The sequence below is a fragment of the Caloenas nicobarica genome, chromosome 19 (assembly GCF_036013445.1).
Source record: "Caloenas nicobarica isolate bCalNic1 chromosome 19, bCalNic1.hap1, whole genome shotgun sequence".
Taxonomy (NCBI): domain Eukaryota; kingdom Metazoa; phylum Chordata; class Aves; order Columbiformes; family Columbidae; genus Caloenas; species Caloenas nicobarica.
Window position 1 is genome coordinate 1,999,085 of NC_088263.1, and position 17,248 is coordinate 2,016,332.

Below are 17,248 nucleotides of genomic sequence, written 5' to 3' on the forward strand. Positions count from 1 at the left end.
CAGAACACGGACTCTCGTTCAGAGGGAGTCACCCCTGGCAAGCATCTCAGCTGCAGCCTTGGCCCTTTACACACCAGCACCAAGTGCATCCTCTGCTCAGCACTGTTATACTTTACTGTATTTAAAACAGTCGACCAGCCCCTTCAGGGCTTAACGAGCCCATGAACAGCTTTCCAGGACGCTGGAGATGCTGCCCCACTCCTGCCGGGTGTTCAGGACAGTCTTGCAAGGCTCAGGCTCAGATCCAGCTCCCAGTCCACAATCTGAAGCACTCGGGCTCAGAGCAGCAGGGATGCTCTGCGCAGGGAGGAACTGGACGGTTTCCTTGTGACCAGCACCCAGCACACCAGCCCCTCCTTGCTCACAGCCAAACCACGACCCAGGAACCTGCCATGGGATCTCTCGCTGATAGAGACAAAAGCGCACAGACCCAGAAATGGGAGCCTGGAGGGAGAGATATCTCCCAGCCACAGCACAGAGTAAGGGAACCAGCATGGCCTAGTAACTCTTCAGGATCAGGAACATCTGGCCAGGCTTCTTCCCGCACGTCCTGTCCCACCAGGTGAGATCAGATACGAGTTAACTCTGGGTACTCTGCACAGTAACACAAAGTGACGACAATCACTCCAGAGGCCCAGTTCAATCACGAATTTACTAAAAGCACTGAGCAGAATTACAGCGATTAGTGACTCGGCAAAAGTCTGTAGCTATATCATAAACCCTAGCAATCTTAAAGGAGTGCAGATGGAGCGCACACACTCCGTGGCACAGCCCAAGCCATCAAGCCACAGGTTAATTCCCCTGCGAGGGCTGTGGAGCAGAGCAATGTCCCTCATTCCACAATGGAGCTGTGCCACACACACCGCCCCCCATCCACAAAAGGCAAAGAGCCTGACCTGAGATTTTGATGCAAGATTGAGTCCTCCAGAGCCAGGACATGTGGCAGCATGTACCAGGACATACAGCACCTAACACAGACCCCCAAATGTCTTCGGGTACCTCAAAACATCCCCCCAGCTCTGTCTTTACAGCCTCTAGCCAAAGGGTCCTGGCACAGAGAGGCAGGCAACCTGGAAAGGCTGTTTGCTTGCTAGAAAAGCTGCCTTTTACCCCAAAGTTTGGCTTATTTGCTGGCAGGGGCACTGGCTTGATACAGCTGAATTTACACCAGTAAAACTGCCTGAAAGTGCAGGAAATGCAAAAGAAGAGACACTGCCACATCTTCTGACATGCAAGAGAGCCCTGGACGCAGAGCTGAGTAGGGGATGAACCCCTTCATCCCCTCCTCACCTTCATCCCTTGTCCTTCCTCCTCATCCTCACAGACAGCACTGGGAACAAACCTGGGAGAGGAACCGAGTCACATGTATTTATATTACAGAATATGAGAGGACCTCTCCCCTCCTTCCTCCCCACAGGGAGGGTCTGTGGACCCCTCATCATCCCAGCCCTGGGGTCTGCAGAGAAACCTCAGAGAAGCTCAAAACCTCTCTCCTACAGCTGTGTCTAACAGCAAGATCGCAGATGGAGGTCCCCAGAAAAAGGCCAAGGACTGCCTGGGGTCACAGTTAGTGCTGCTGTCACCTCCTGGACAGGAGGGTTGAAGAAGGACCCTGTTGCCATCCAAAACATCCATCTATCCCTCACCACAGCCCCAGAAGCCTGGGCGATGTCTGAGCACCACAGGTAAATGGTGTCAAAGCACAGTCCTGGACAATCAGGAACCAGCACACAGGTGGGGTGGGCACTGCCCAGGGATACATGGTCATTTCTAAGGCACTTCAAAATGTTCCTCCCTCCAGGCTTAGCAAAAACTCTTCCCATCGTTTATTCAGCTGAATCCATTTGCTGATATTCTCAGTGACCTCCATCTGCCACCCATCAAAATTACAGCTTTAGCCCAGTCAATTTACTTGCCCCTTGCTTGGGACTGCATGTTTCAGTGCACAGCATCCACAGCTACCAGTGACCAGCATATCCCACGCCACAGGACACACAACACCAAGCAGTTCTACTGAGGGAACAAGCAAACAACCCACTCTGTAGTCCCAGCTCTGCAGAACCTCTGTTAACATGAGCACAGGGTGCACAACCCAGCCTTGCCATGTCCTTCCCTCCTTCACCACTCATCCCACAACAGCATTGAGACCAGGACTTGTGGTGTTTCTCTACAGCACTGCGGAGCCTACAGCTCTCCCCAGCACACGCAGCAGTGGTGGGAGGTGTTTCACACATCACCTCATCTCTTAGGAGCTCCACAGGCTCACGCAAAGCCTCCCCTCTCCATGTCTGTATTGCAAAATGCTCTTAAGAGGCAAAAGGAAAGACAAACAGGACAGTAGCAAAAAGCACTGTCTCTCTAAAGCAGGCAGTCTCACAGGGTTAGGTAAAAGAATCCCACTAGATAGGGTTTTTCAAAATTAAAAAAAAAATAATAATACTAACAGAAAAGGTAAAGAAGAATCTCTGTGGGACTCTGGGACTCCCCCTCATCCTCCTCCCAGAGTCTCAATGTTTGCAAAAATCACTCCTAACTCTCAAACCCAGCAGAATCAAGTTTGCTCCACTCTGCAGCACAAGGCACCAGCAGGGAGCCCCGAGGTCAAACAGCAGGAGCTGGGCATCACCAACATCCCACAAAGGGCATGCGGGAGGCACAGTCCCTCAACTCCTTCAAGTGCCACCTGGGTCAGGGGTGACAACCAGGCACCTGCACAGCCACAATCCATCCTTCACCCAGTACATAGAGCAACGCAGTAGACCAAGCGGAGAAATCACCTGAGCACTCACGCGTGAGCCCCGGCTCTCCCGGCTGCTCCATGGCTCCCACGCAGGATGGTTGCTCTCTCCAGCAATGTCAAGCACCAGTGTCCTGCGCTCAAGCTACGATTCAGCTGTCACGAGCCTTTGACCTTGGCACCACTGTAAAGGAGGGGGGAAAAAAAAACCCCAAAACCAGTATATAAATGTTCCAAGTAAGCAGAGCTCCACTACTGGGAAGTTACAAATTAAATTGCATGCCAGGAAGAGATGGTGGCGATGCATGCAACAGCCTCTTTCTCTACTGGCTCCCAACAGTGAGGTGCCAACTCTTTCTAACTTCCCTCTTAACATTCAAACCCCCAGGGACTGACCTTAACCTGCATTTCTATTAGAGTCTCCAGCAAACTGCACATTCAGCTGGTTGGCTCGGGAGTTAATGACTTTCTTTTAAAATTTAACACAGTTCTCCGTCACAAATTTCAGTTTGCCAGCACTAGGATCTGCATTTGGCTGGATATTCAAATCCAAACACATGCTTAGACAGTTATTCCAGGCAAAAGGGTAACACACACACAGAGAAAATCCATGAGGTTGAAGCCGGCTTTGAAATTAGAAAAATTAAATCAGACTGAGAAAAATTACTCTGATGGTAAGAGGATTAGAACAGAAAGGGTTAGTGCTATTTCTGGGCAGTCCTGAGGGCAGAATTCTGGGATTAGCAAAGCCTGACACACAGGGCAGGCACACAAACCCCAGCACTTTCCCAGCGGTGAGGTTGCTGCAGCCCCTCATCCCCAGGGTCTACAGCAGCATCGAGCCCAGAGCACAGCTGGGGAGCTCCTGTCCCCAACACCACCCCTGCAGCAAGCACAGCTGAGCAGTTCCCTGAAAACCACCAGTGAGGAACCCAACAGAGACACGGGTGGGCTGATTACTGAAGTATTTTACACCCTGGGACCCAAGAAAGGTTTTCTCTGCTCCAAGGGTATCTTTAGAAACATCACATCTGCTCTGCTCACATCCCAGAGTCTGCACAGCCCATCAGAGCCCAAATCTGTGGGACACCTGCGGCTGCACCCACAGCAGCACGTCCCTCGCTGCTGCAGCTCTGGCTGCTCGCAGCACCACCTGTCAAGACAGATGCACTTGGGACTTCGTGCTCCTGCAAAATTGCACCTCCCAGCAGGGAGCGAACGCTGTACTGGGGATTCAGCTGGCATTGACCCAATGTTGGCAAATGCCTCGTGAGCTGCTCCTGCCCAAAGCACAAAGCCATCCATTTGCTCCTCAGCGTCTCCTACAGCCAGCACAGGATCCCCAGCCCAGCACTCAGCTCAGCATCAGAGTCCCCGCAGTGTTCTGAGTTTTACAAGAACCTCACATTTTCACTTTTCCAGGACCCAACGTGTTTCACATTTTTCACCCATAGCTTTGGGTAACAAACTTCTTCGGCTGAGCACTTTTCTAAACCTAGCTCTCACTGCCCCTTCCTCAAAAAAATAAACAGTTTGAACATGTAAAGGGACTAATCCACGCTGATCCTCAGGCTCTGCACTGGGGAGGCGTTGCCATAAGGACTCGGGATGTCTGTGGCTTGAGGCACAGCAAGTACTTGCAGGGAAAGCAGAGGATCCATAACAAATTCCATGCGAGCAGGAGCTGTTACAAACCTCCTCAGCTGCCCACAAGGAATGCAGAGCACAGAACAGCCCGTGTGCACAGCTACTTGTTCCCGTGCCCATCCCATCTTTCAGCAGGGCCAAGCTTGCTGAGCTCTGAAAATGGTTCATCTTGTCCCTCACCCCTTTCTATTGCTAAGGCTAAATTGGCTGAAATTGTTCAGACTAAACGCAGCTCCAGCTCAGCTGTGGTTTGTGTTAGTTACTCCATAAATCAGCTCCTCTCCAGGAGACAGAACACAGGGAAACTGGTGAGAGCCAGTTCTTCTTCTTTTATTTTCAGATCTCAAAGATTTTCAGCTGACTGGAATACTCTGAGGCCACAGGAACTGCCCGGCTGCTTCCCCTGCCTGCCCTGCAGCTGGTAAGGGAGACATCCCAGGTTAATTCAGAGGGAACCCTCCGAGTACACCAGTGCTTCCAGTACAAACCTCCCAGGGGCTGGCAGAGCCTCCCACTGCCTCCCTTCCCAGCATGGAACAGCAGCCAGAGAAGATATCAGTGATCAGAGCAACCTGCGGGCTCCTCGGGAACACCGCACAGCCCGATCCACCCCAGGAGGCTGAGAGGAGATCCTGACCCACAGCACAACAGCTCACCAGAAACTATTTTTTTTTTTTTTTTTTTTTCTTTTTCCCATTTGCCATTTTTAGCCTGCAGAATAGCAGTAGGTTAGGCACACACCTAATTTAGGCACGTTACACAAACTCCGCACAATCTTACCATGCCAAGGCTCGGCACTCCTATGAGGCAGTGGGACTTTCATAACTGAGGTGTTTAACACACACCTGTCCTCCGGCCTTAACATGAATAAAAGCACAGCTAATTACTGCTAATTACAACAGTACGTAACCTCACAGCACCAGCCTGCCCTGTGCATTCTGAACCCTCAACTACATTAGCAAAAAGTAGCACCCTGAGACATTCCAGGTCTCTTGGGGAACATCTGATCTGAGCAGCCAGTTCTTCTGCAGCAGCCCTGGGCTTGAACAGCTGAACAAGAAGGCAAACAAGGCCAAACAGTGACATGCGAAAAAATAAATACAGTGGAAGCACAGCAAAAACTTCCAACAGCAAGCAGTGAGGTACAGCAATCCTGGACAAGGATAACCTAGTGCCACAGGTCACTGGTGCAGCTGCTGCCACCTGGAAACTCCTGCGCAGACACTGGGGCTTCCTGATCTCTGGGTTCGCGATGCCGAGTCTCAGCTCTTGGCCCCTCGCACGGAGCTGGGATCCAGCTCTCTGCCACTCTCACCTCTGTACACATTACTCTGACACCGCTTCCTGCGCAAAAGTCGGGCTTTTGATATTTTTTATGTCTATTTTGGATCAACTGGACAACTAGGTTTCCACTGTGTGAACAGTAACGCTGCTTCGAAGCAGCTGTCTCAGGAAAATGAAACACTCAAGGCGCACACACACACAGAGGGTGCAATTAGACACTTCAAGAGGGACATTCTTCTGAGCCCACAGTGCTGCTGCGAATTGCTGGATTTTGACAAATGCTAGGTATTAAGCCATTGCCGACTTATTTTAATGCAACAAAAACAACATAATAATTAAGCTGACTCTTTAAAAAGTTTAGTCGTATTTCTCATAAAATACATAGGTTTCAATACAGCAAAAGACCTCTTGGGAATTATGAATTTTGCCTTAGTATGGTCACAGGGATTAAAGTAATTAAGTTAAAACAGCTTTAAAAGTTATTGCACATCACCTGAACTGAATTGTGTGCACAGTCTGAAGCTACATCCACATGAAACAGCCGAGCTGCTGTACCAGCTTGCTGACAGCACACACCTTTCCAGGGCTTCACCCAGGCTCCAGTACTATTCAGTCTCTCAGTGAGCCAGTTTAGCTCACTAATTTCATAGAAAATAAACTATTTTTGGCATTGGCACAGCAAACTGAATTGGCCAAGGCATGTGACGGGGGCAGACAGAGATCAAATGCAGGAAATGGCACAATGGAAATGCGTAAGTTGCCCTTTTTGTTGGCAGAGATGTCCTTTATCATCTGGTGAAGCCCCACTTCCAACCTGCACAAATGTAAAGTAAAATGTACCGAAGTTCTCCTACGCTTTCATGTTCTGATTAAGATAATTTAATTGATGGCTGCTGCCAAAAGTGCAGCTGCCTCTTTTCTCTCCCCATAACCGTATGATCCTGACTCCTGCATTTTGCCCAAGAGTGGGAGCAGGCACGTAGAATCACGGAATCTCTCAAGTTGGATGGGACCTATAAGGATCATTGGGTCCAGCTCCCTGCTCCTTTCAGGACTGCCTAAAATTAAATCATATTACTAAGAGCATCATCCAGACACTCCTTGAACTCTGACAGGCTTGGTGCCGTGACCACCTCCCTGGGGAGCCTGTTTCAGTGACCAACCGCCCTCTCGGTGAAGAGCCTTTTCGTAATAGAATTTCAGAATAGTTAAGAAAATAAAAGCAGACCTACTGGTCAGACACAGGGCTGTGTAGCTCAACCTCCCATTTCTGGCAGCAGTCTGAGGGCGATGCCTAGGGGAGAACACAAGAATAGAGCAGGCACATGAGACATTTCCCCAAAATAGTTGCCCAGCCCCTAACAATTTCCAGTTCAAGGACTTTCCACTACAATAGGGTCAACTTGACTTCACTGCACATTTCGCAGCCACAGAAGGCGTCGGATCCCATTTGGACGGTGGCACACCATTAGTTCAGCCTTAATGCGGCCACTTTAGGCCACCTCTGTGGATTAATTTGCATTCTGAACCAATTAGCAGAGCATAGCCCGATTATTGCACATATTTCTTGACAATTATTATATTCCCTGCTGTCAGAAAGGCGTTTCCCTCCCTCCAAGCTAAAAGCGCTCACTTTGACAAGGTTATTAAAGAATATGAGGTGAGACAATGCCTGACCCTGCTGCAGAGTTCAGGCCTGGAAAAATAGGTCTTTCTGAACCACAACACAAATAGAAGCAAGATTCATGCTAAAACAAATGCAAATGAACAGTACAAAAGGTAAATTAGAGGTTACCCTGCAGGTTTCATTTCCAAAGCGCTTTCCAAAGTGAATTAACCAAGTTAGCTTTAATGTCATAGTCGGTCTATGCAGCTGAAAATAGCTCCTTAACTCATACACACAATTTGTGCAAAATATGGTTCTTAGGTCAGACAAGAAAGTCCACTCAATCAGTAGAAGTTCAGGCTGGCAATTTTTTGATAGTAAAAACTGCTGAATTAGTTTACAGTAAAAAAGGATCTCAGGAAGATATTTCAAGGATGCAACTGCTGTATTTGGAGGCCATTTGTCACAGATGATCTTACCTTAGAAGACCTGAGGCAGGGAGTGCACAAGTGACATCTACACAGCAGCGCACTCCGCTGGGAAAGGGGCTCCTCGCTGCAGTGACTGTTTTGTCTGTAGGGAAAGGAAAGAGGGAATGATTCCAGACATCAGAACTAAGCCTGAGGACAGATGCACTTGAAAATTTAGAAAAGACAAAGTAAAAGCCTGTTTTCTTTTAAAAAGGATACCATCAAGTGTCTAAAATTCATTTTTCTTCTATAATTTAAAAAAAAGGCAGCCATGGACAGTCTCCCAGACAAACTTAAACTAGAAAATGCAAGTACCTGTAACAACACCCCACACCACAGCCACTCCAATTTACAATCTGATCCCTCTCCCTGCCTCCAGCTTTGTGAACACCAAATCTCCACCTGGTTTGTTACCAACACCAGTGGCTATAGGGCAGCACTTCACCCTGCCCTTGAGCACCTGCTGCCCCTCTGACTCACCTGCGGCAGTAACTTGCTCTCCACAGCAGCTGAGGGTGGATCCAGTCAGCACTAACGAGGTGGGGAAAGCTGTGAAGTGACTCCCAGGGCTCAGTAACTTGCTCAACCATTTGTAGGTTTTGTCTGCATGTAACCTTGCAACCCCAGCACATTCCCAGCAGACCCAACAGGATTGGTTTCAGTGCCCAGAGCAAAGGTTTTGCAGATCAAAACACCAACTTGCACGTGTAGCACCTCCTGGCATGCTCCCTCCCGTTTTCAGAAGAGGAAGAGGTTAATTTACTGCCGTAACCTCTTTATTACAGGACTTGTATTGCACCTATTGTGATACATCTTCAAGAATGATGGAAACAATATAGGTGCTCCACAGTGACTACTCTATACCGGAATAAGCTGTAATTATAATTAGTAGTATTATTATTATTTCTTTGGCCATTACAGTAGTGAAGTATCATTTTCACAGAAGCAAAGATTCAAACCCATCTGTACTAACAGCACATTAAGCACAGCACAAACACCACCTGGTAAGCTCTGTGTCCACTACAGCTGGACCACAAATGGAACATTTCTGTGAAATTCTGAGAAAAACAAGCAGGCTATCAGAATGCCCACCCTTATGGTAGGCTTAAAACTCACAGATAGGCTTTTGGTGTCATTCTCCTGACATCAGCATCTTCTTCTGCATTCTCTGATTCAAGAAAGCTCAGTCGAGAAGGTGGGCCAGAGGTGGACAGAGTCACTTGGAACATCTATTCTCCTTGAAGAATGGTTGGGGGAGATGTTTATTATTTTCAGTGCTGGAAGTTCATCTAAGAACAGTAAAGCAAATGCAAGATGAACACAGCAGAGCTGATAATCACAAACTATAGAACATGTTGCCACAATGGCTCCATTTAACAATAGCCAGAATTCCTAGCTATGTAAAAAATAAGAATTTACCTTATTGCACCTGCAACTTTTTCTAGATGCAGACCACATTCCCAGGGCCTAAGTGCCAAAAACCACATCTCGCACAGCACAGAGCCACGGTAGGCTGCCAGCCTGGCCTTATCTCCTGTAGCTCCAGAGCTTTTGCACCGAAACAGCTTTCTAGTCACATTGAACTGTCACATGTAAAACAAGAAACACATTAAACATGACTTGCAGCAGTCAAGATGATCACTGCACGTCATATTTTACACTGGTACAAAAAGCTGCTCTTTGTAGCACTGGCATAAACACAGCGACACAAGAGCAGTGGCTTGGCTAAGCCAGCCCGGGTGGACAAGCAAAATGTGTGAGACAATATTGTCCTTCTGTACCTTGTAAAACACAAATTAATGCTTTAATAGGTGTACTTCAACCCTCCAGATACTGTAATTAAAATCAAAAATATGCACAAACCATCTTACTTGTTATTTTACTAGAGACCAAAGCATCCAAGAGAGAAGAGGGTCCATCGTATCAGGAAGACACACAACTCGATAGCAACTCTGGGTCTTTGTGGGTGAGCGGAGGAGCTTTGGGCTCTGGGCCAGGCCATCCCCGGTCCTGCTCCATCCTGCCGCTTCACCAGTGACCCAGACATGGCCTCGGTCCTTCTCAGGTCAGACATGCACAAAACAACCTTACCCTCTAGCAAGACACAAACCACCACAAGCGGCAGCAGCTCCCGCTGTCAGGGATACCCAGGGACTGGTACAGTCATGCGGGAGAAGAATGGACTCCCAACAACTCTATGAAAGTTATAAACTGAAGCCGTTTAATGCAAAAATTGATCAGGTTATATAGCGTAAAAACTGCTGATTATGCACTTACATGACTCGGATTGGATAATTACAGTAGTCTAACATGCTGCCCACATTCCTCTAACTAATCCATTATTGGTCTCTATCTCAGATACCCATCACCTCCCACGTCTCGCCACAAATCACTTTAATTCCCCGTTCTCCTGCTTCATCGACTTTCTTCCTCATTCTGTGTGGTCAAGGACATTTCAATGACCCTTCATTTGTGGCCTAGATCAGCTCCATTCAGCCTTGCTCGCTGCACGGATGTCCATATGCTTCCAGAAATGATCCCACACAGTCACTCGTGGCCTCATTAAAAAATAATGCAACACCCATGGCAGCATCTTACCTCCGAGAGCCCTGAAGGACCACAGGGTCCACAACAGAATCCACTAAAGTCTGCTATAAAGGAGACAAGATTTATAGACGCAGTGATGGTTTTTATTAATCCAATCACTATGAGAAGTCACCAACATCTCCCACACACAAACCTTTCTTTGGGTCTGACCTTTATGCACCCAAAACACCACATACTTGCCCCAGCAGACTGTTATGTCTAATACAATCAACTACAGATGCCTGTAAACTATCCCCACTACAATAACACTGCCCTGGCTACTGGAAAATATACACTTTCTATGGGAAAAAGCTGCACCGTCAATCACTAATTTCAAATATCACAGAGAATCACAGAACAGTTAGGGCTGGAAGGGACCTCTGGGGATCATCTAGTCCAACCCACCTACTCCCTTCTTGCACTGAGCTTACTCTAATTACCTTGTCAGGTTATTAACAGGGATAAAGGCTAGTGAAGTTTGGACAAGGGATGACTTCGCTGAAGGCACAGACAGACAGACAGACACACTGTGCCCTCACACAGCACCGCGGGGATTGCTCACCAACCATTAGGGGGGCGAAGCGAATGTCTCGTTCTCTGCAGACATTCAAAACCCGCCTGGACACCTTCCTGTGTGACCTCACCTGGGTGTTCCTGCTCCGGCGGGGGGATTGGACTGGGTGAGCTTTCGAGGTCCCTTCCAACCCCTGACATTCTGGGATTCTGTGAAGCACCCGCCCCATGGGCACCAACCCCCTGCCCTCAGGGCTCCCACCAGCTCCCCCCCAGCCTCTCACCCTCTGCCTTTGCTCCTACTCCCAGCCCCTGCAACCCCTCGGGCTCCGCAGTCTAACCCCAGTCACCCCAATAAGCCGCTGCCTGCACCTTCCACACATACACACGCTCCAGGCTCCCATTTCCAGCCACTACACACCCCCCAGGCTCCCACTAACAGCCGCAGGCCTCACCCCGCCTCGCAGGCCTCACCCCATCACCAGCCGCCTCCTTCTCCTCACGAACCCCAACCCCCCTCCCCAAACCGCCCCCCATCTCCCAGCAGACTCGCCGCTCTCCCGCCACTTTTCCCCCCGCGCCAGCCCCGCCCCTTCTCCGGCTACTAGACACGCCGGCCACGCCCCCGCCCCGCCGGCCACGCCCCCGCCCCGGCCACGCCCCCTGCCGACGACCACGCCCCCGGGCCGCCGGCCCCGCCCCTTCCCCGTCTCCAGGCGCCGGCGGGCCGGGCCGCGCCGCACGCGCTGCACGCCGGGAGGGGTCAGGGGTGAGAGGGCAGCGGCTGAGCGCGCGCTCCGGTGCGGCGGCTCCGCGCGAGGTAACGGCCGGGCCGGGCCCCCCCGACCCCCCCCGGTCCGCATCGCGGCCCGCGAGCCGTGACGCCCCGTTTGCCTTGCAGGAGGCGCAGGATGGCGGAGAGACCGGAGGATCTGAACCTGCCCAACGCCGTTATCACCCGCATCATCAAGGAGGCGGTGGGTGCCGGGCCTGGGGCTGCCGGGCGGCTGCGGGAGGGAACGGCCTCCCCGGGCGGACCCCCCGGGCAGCCCCGCGGAGGCCTCGCTGTGCCCCGGTGTCGCTGCCCGCAGGTGCCGGGAGGACCCTCCCCGGAGGGCGGCGGTGCCGCTGCCGCCCGCGTGTCCCGGGGAGCGGAGTCCCCGGTGCGGGGCCGGGAGGGACCGTCCAGACTGCGGAACCCGCGGGAACCTCCCGAGAAACGTCCGAAAGTCCCGTTCAAAGGCAGAGGAGCTACAGCGGGACTGTGTCTGTCTGAACCAGCTCCCCGAATCGGAGCAGAAGTGATTCCCTGCCCATATAAACGTCTCGATTAATCCCCAGTGGTTAATTTAATGAGATGTTCGGTCCTGAGCCACGAGATGCCAACGCATGGGTCTGGATCCATTCTTGGGAAGGGCTGTGGGGCACTGGAACAGGCTGCCCAGGGCAGTGGGGGAGTCACCATCCCTGGAGGGGTTGGACACACGGAGATGAGGTTCTCAGGGACACGGGGCAGTGCCAGGGGTGGGAGAACGGTTGGACTCGATGATCTTGAGGGTCTCTTCCAACCAAAATGATTCTGTGATTCTATAGATATCCAGGTGATGGGTCTGTGTCAGGAATTCAATAGTCATGGGGTGAATTGCCCCAGAGGCAGCGGCCAGACCCACCGCTGATCCCCAAGTTACTTGTTCTCTGTGTAGCTCATTGCACTGGAGAGAACACAGTGAAACTGCGCTTGGCTTCCAGCTGGCATCAAAGTTTCTGCGAAATCAACATTTAGTTTCCAGTTGTGCGGAGCCCTCTGAATGCCTTAGCAGAACCGACACGTGAATTATGGAAGTCGAAGCCATCTGTAGCAGCTGCTGATAAAAGTTGAATGTCTTTTTCAGCTTCCTGATGGAGTAAATATTTCCAAAGAAGCCCGGAGCGCAATATCTCGCGCAGCAAGTGTGTTTGTGCTTTACGCGACATCATGGTAAGAATTTGTTGCATCAGATAACCAGTGCAGTTGATTTATCATTCTACGCTCTGCTGGCAGCCCTGGAGTTTTTGTTTTGGTTTTGTCTGTTTATAGAAATAAAACAATTTCCAGTGTAGCCCAGTCTGCCAGAGCCCAGCAGCTGGGTCTAGGCTGCCCGTAACAACCCGTCGGGAAGAGAGTTGTGAAACACAGAGATGCCCCAGCCCCACCAGGGCCCAGAGGGCTCCCAAGCTGCCGTTACCGTAGAACATGGTGTGCAGCTTCTCCTGGCAAAGGCGAGAGCCCTCTGTTCACAGCCATTAGGGCAAGAAGGGGCCAACCACGCCAGCCCTGGAGCTGGTCACAGGGGACACGGGGACGTCTTTGGGGTGGCTCAGAACACGCTGTGCAGCGGTCGCTTCTCTGGTGGTCAGTACTTGCACGATTTTGTGGAGCTGTCACTTTACAGTCAAAGTTCAGACCTTCTCCTTACCCTGGCTGTAGAAAAGATCCATGTAAGCAGAAAACTAATGTTGTGGGAAAGCAGTGCAACGAGGTGAAAGTACAAACAGCCAGTGTACGTGAGACAATACCTTAAACTACTGTTAGTAAGTGATTTTAAAAGTCCTGAATGTTTAGAAGGTGTGGGGGTTTTTTTTAAGTTCCTTGTGACTTCCATAAACAAGACTAAATTGATGACAGTGCCAATTAACTCATTTTTCCTTCTTGTTTTTGACCAGTGCAAATAACTTTGCCATGAAGGGGAAGAGGAAGACGCTGAACGCTGGCGATGTTCTCTCAGCCATGGAGGAGATGGAGTTTCAGCGATTTGTAGCCCCGTTGAAGGAATCCCTGGAAGGTATCATCTGCAGTTCATGGCAGCAGTTCTAAGCAGCACCAAGTCCTGTTTTCCTCGAGCGCTGGACAAGCAGCACTCACTTGCCTGTCTTATTTCTCTTTGCCCAGCGTCCTGCGCTGCAGTTTGCCCGGGGAATAAATAATGTGCACCTTAACAGGACTGGGATAACATTGTTTCACAACTGATGAAGATTGAGAAAGTCTCATCTGCTGTCACTCCCTTATTACATTTTTTTAGAGAAAGTCTTAGGTGCTGCCTGTAAATGTGAACTCCTGTGTCCTTTTCAGCATTTTTCTGCTGAAACTTAACCTGAATGCTATGAGGCTGGTCAGCACAGCTCAAATACTGGGGTGAGTTGCTGCTGCGAGTTCGCTGCTCCCCTGGAGAGCACATGGATGTTGGACTCCAGCTATGGGGCTGTTCACACTCTGGAAACACTGCCTTGCAATTTCTCAGTGTTCTCTTTTTCTTTTTTAGTTTACAGGCGTGAACAGAAAGGAAAGAAAGAAGCCAGGAAAGATAAAGACAAGAAGGCAGACTCGGAGGAGCAAGATAAGAGCCGAGAGGAAGAGAATGATGATGATGACGAAAGGATGGAGGAAGAAGAGCAAAACGATGAGGAAGAGGTGGACAACTGAGCTCGCTGATGAGACATGCGCAGGGGCTGGGGTTTGTTCGGAGGGATATAAATGCTCTAAATCAACCTCGCTGTGTCCCCTCTTGTTTCCAGACGAGCTTTGTACTGTCCCTCTGTGGCCCGTCCCTTTTGGGCTTTACCTTGTACATAAAGGACTTTGTAAAGCTTTTCCCGTGCGTGGGGGCTTGGCTCCCTGCCCGGTTCTGAGCAGCCACACGGGACTGGGCCTTTTGTGCCAGGTTGGCTCCGAAATAGAGGAGAAAAGAACCATCAGATGCTCAGTACAGAAGCTGGCCAGGAGAACCTCAGAGACTGTTGAATAAGCTCGTTAAACCAAGTCGGGGGCTGAATCAAATGGATCGTTAACCCTTTTGGGTTTAGAATCTATGTGATGATGTCAAGAGGCTTGGAAGCTGAACAATTTAAGCTTTTTATCCAAGTGGCTTGGGTTTTTTTCCTTCATTTTCTTGCATTCTGGCTGTGCCTTCTCTTCCTGCCGTAGCTGTGACAGCGCTGAGTCTTTCAGCCTCACCGGTCACAGCGATACAGCACAACTATACAGGGACCCGTGGTCCCCCCAGCTCACCCCAAATCAACCTAAATTGACAAATTTCACAGCACTTAAGATGTAATCTAAGTACTGAAAGTGCTTGTTTTGTCTTTAAAGCCCTGGGGGACCAAGAAGAATTTTGTTACAAATCTGAAGCAAAATGAACACTTAAAAGGGGTATCGGGGTGACAAAATGCCTCCTTCAAGAAAAATGGGTTGAAAAATAAAGTGTTGGTATTCCTGGTACTCACATAGGTTTGTTGTTTTATACTTGAATTCTTAGTTTTGATGCCTTTCCTTTCTCTTCTTTGAGAAAGTATCTATTAGGATAAGCTTCTTTTTGGGAAAAAAATGCTCTATTATTTGATCTTTTTGAAGACTAACAACCCTAATATTTGGACTAAACTGAGGTCTGGTGAAGGAAATTTGAGGAAAGTTTTAGGTATATTTAAGTAAAACCCATGAGTTTTGCTGATGTGCAGTTTTAAAATAGCACTTGTGAGGAACAGTATGTTCTTTCCACCAAACACCTGGCACAGAGCTGCCCACCAGAGCTGCCCTGCCTTTGTGCTTTCATGGCATGATGGCTTTTATCACGCAGATGCCCAGTTCCTGTAAAAAACTGCATCAACAAAGATTTTCTGCTGTCCAGTTTCTACTGGCGCGCAGTCAGTAACAGATGAAAAGACTGAGTTGATGATGCCTTCCCAAGATCTCCAACAGAAAAGGCCTGCCTGATAGCTCTTTTTCCTCGTTTTGTTTTTTTCCTTTTTTCCTCTTTGATACATATCTGGGATGCACATTCTGGAAGGGAACAATATCTAAATAAAAGCCAGATTTTTTTTTTAACAGAAATGGAGTCTCTTTATTTCTGCCTGTAATAAAACGAGCTGGTTGGGGTTGCAGCAGCACATGCCTGAGTGTGCAGTGCAGGCAGAAGCAAACTGGCTGTGTCACTGCTTACGGAGCTGCTGACAGCAAGGAGGAGCTGCAAGGAGGATGAAGGGATGAAGACTGCTGCAACACGGCCTCTGTGCGAGAGGAGACTCAGAAGAACCAGCTTTCCAGCTGTGGGAGAACCGGTCTGGGTGTGATGTTTGCATCCCCAGTGGAAGGAGCCTCCATGTCGCCCTCACTCCTGGCGAGAGGCATGAGGGTGGGGGAAAAGAGGAGAGATTTGGGGGTTTATGCACTGCAGTGCGCCACGGAAATGAGGTTATCATGGGGGAGCTGCAGAACAGCAGGAGAAAAGATAAAATAATCCCCTTTTTTTAGAAAAATGCTTTATAATTTGGCTGATCTTTCTGAAGACTAATAAACCTGATCTGTGCGTATCCCGTGCTCTGAGGAGCTGTAGAAAACAGCAGGTGCTGTGTGCATGCTGTAAGGTCACAGTGTAGCTCCAGCCTCCCTCGGCTTGGCAACCCTCTGCAGCACCCCAAAACCATGTGCCATGCTCCCTCAGCACCCCAAAACACTGCTGAAGCCCCCCCAGCACCCCTCGCCTTGCTCCATGCCCCCCCAGCATCCCAAAGAAACACTCCAGTTCCACACAGCACCCCAAAACCATGTTCTATGCCCCCCAGCATCCCAAGCACTGCTCCAGACCCCCACAACACCCAACTCCCCATTCCATGCTCCCCCAGCACCCCAAAGCCCTGCTCTATGCCCTCTCAGCACCCCAAAGCCCTGCTCCACACCCATCAGCACCCCACAACCTGGCTCCAGGTTCCCCATGGTACCCCAAAGCCCTGCTCCCTGCTTCCACAGCACCCCATAGCAGTGCTCTGTCCCCTCCCAGCATCCCAAAGTCCTGCTCTATGCCCCCTCCAGCACCCCAAAACCCTGCTCCACCCCTCTCAGCCCCCCAAACCCTTGGTCCAGGTCCCCGCAGCACCCCAAAAAGCCATCTGCTTGGCCTCACAGCACACTCAACCATGCTCTCTGCCCCTGTAGCACCCCTAAACCCTGCTCCAGATGCTCGCAGCACCCCAAAACCCGGCTCCAAGTCCCCCTGCAGCACCACAAAACCGATCTGCATGGCCCCATCTCACACTCGGCCCTGCTTTTGGCCCCCACAGCATCCCAAACCCCTGTTCCACGCACCCCCAGCACCCCAAAGCTCTGCTTTATGCCCTCCCAGCACCCCAAAACCCATCTCTATGCCCCTATGGCAGGCTCAGGGGTGCTCCAGCCCCCTCAGCACCCCAAAGCCCTGCTCCGAGCTCTCGCAACCCCGCTCCACACCCCAGAGCACCCAAAACGCTCCTCCTCCCCCCTGCACACCCCCATGTTCCGCGCCGCCTCCAGCCCTTTCCCGCGCTCCGCCGCGCGAGACTTCCCGCCGTCTTTCCCGCGAGGGGGGCGGGGTTATGCCAATGAGAGGGGCGGGGTCA

The 17,248-nt window shown here is 50.4% G+C and overlaps 2 protein-coding genes across 2 annotated transcripts in view; one reads left to right on the forward strand and one right to left on the reverse strand.

The window, feature by feature from the left end:
* RGS3 (regulator of G protein signaling 3) overlaps positions 1-7,820 on the reverse strand; it is an 87,066-nt gene extending 79,246 nt beyond the window's left edge. Inside the window, exons 1-3 of the mRNA XM_065648501.1 lie at positions 7,754-7,820; positions 6,901-6,962; positions 2,778-2,921 (exon numbers count right to left, since the gene is read on the reverse strand). Of these exons, the coding sequence (XP_065504573.1) occupies positions 2,778-2,820 (43 nt within the window). The 5' untranslated portion in view covers positions 2,821-2,921; positions 6,901-6,962; positions 7,754-7,820. The remainder of the gene's footprint in view (positions 1-2,777; positions 2,922-6,900; positions 6,963-7,753) is intronic.
* A 3,748-nt stretch (positions 7,821-11,568) lies between these two features.
* On the forward strand, positions 11,569-15,683 carry POLE3 (DNA polymerase epsilon 3, accessory subunit). The gene is made up of 5 exons (XM_065648648.1): positions 11,569-11,663; positions 11,745-11,820; positions 12,736-12,821; positions 13,547-13,665; positions 14,143-15,683. The coding sequence occupies exons 2-5, from the start codon at positions 11,755-11,757 to the stop codon at positions 14,301-14,303; spliced, it is 432 nt and encodes a 143-aa protein (XP_065504720.1). The 5' UTR covers positions 11,569-11,663; positions 11,745-11,754; the 3' UTR covers positions 14,304-15,683.
* The last annotated feature ends 1,565 nt before the right edge of the window (positions 15,684-17,248 follow it).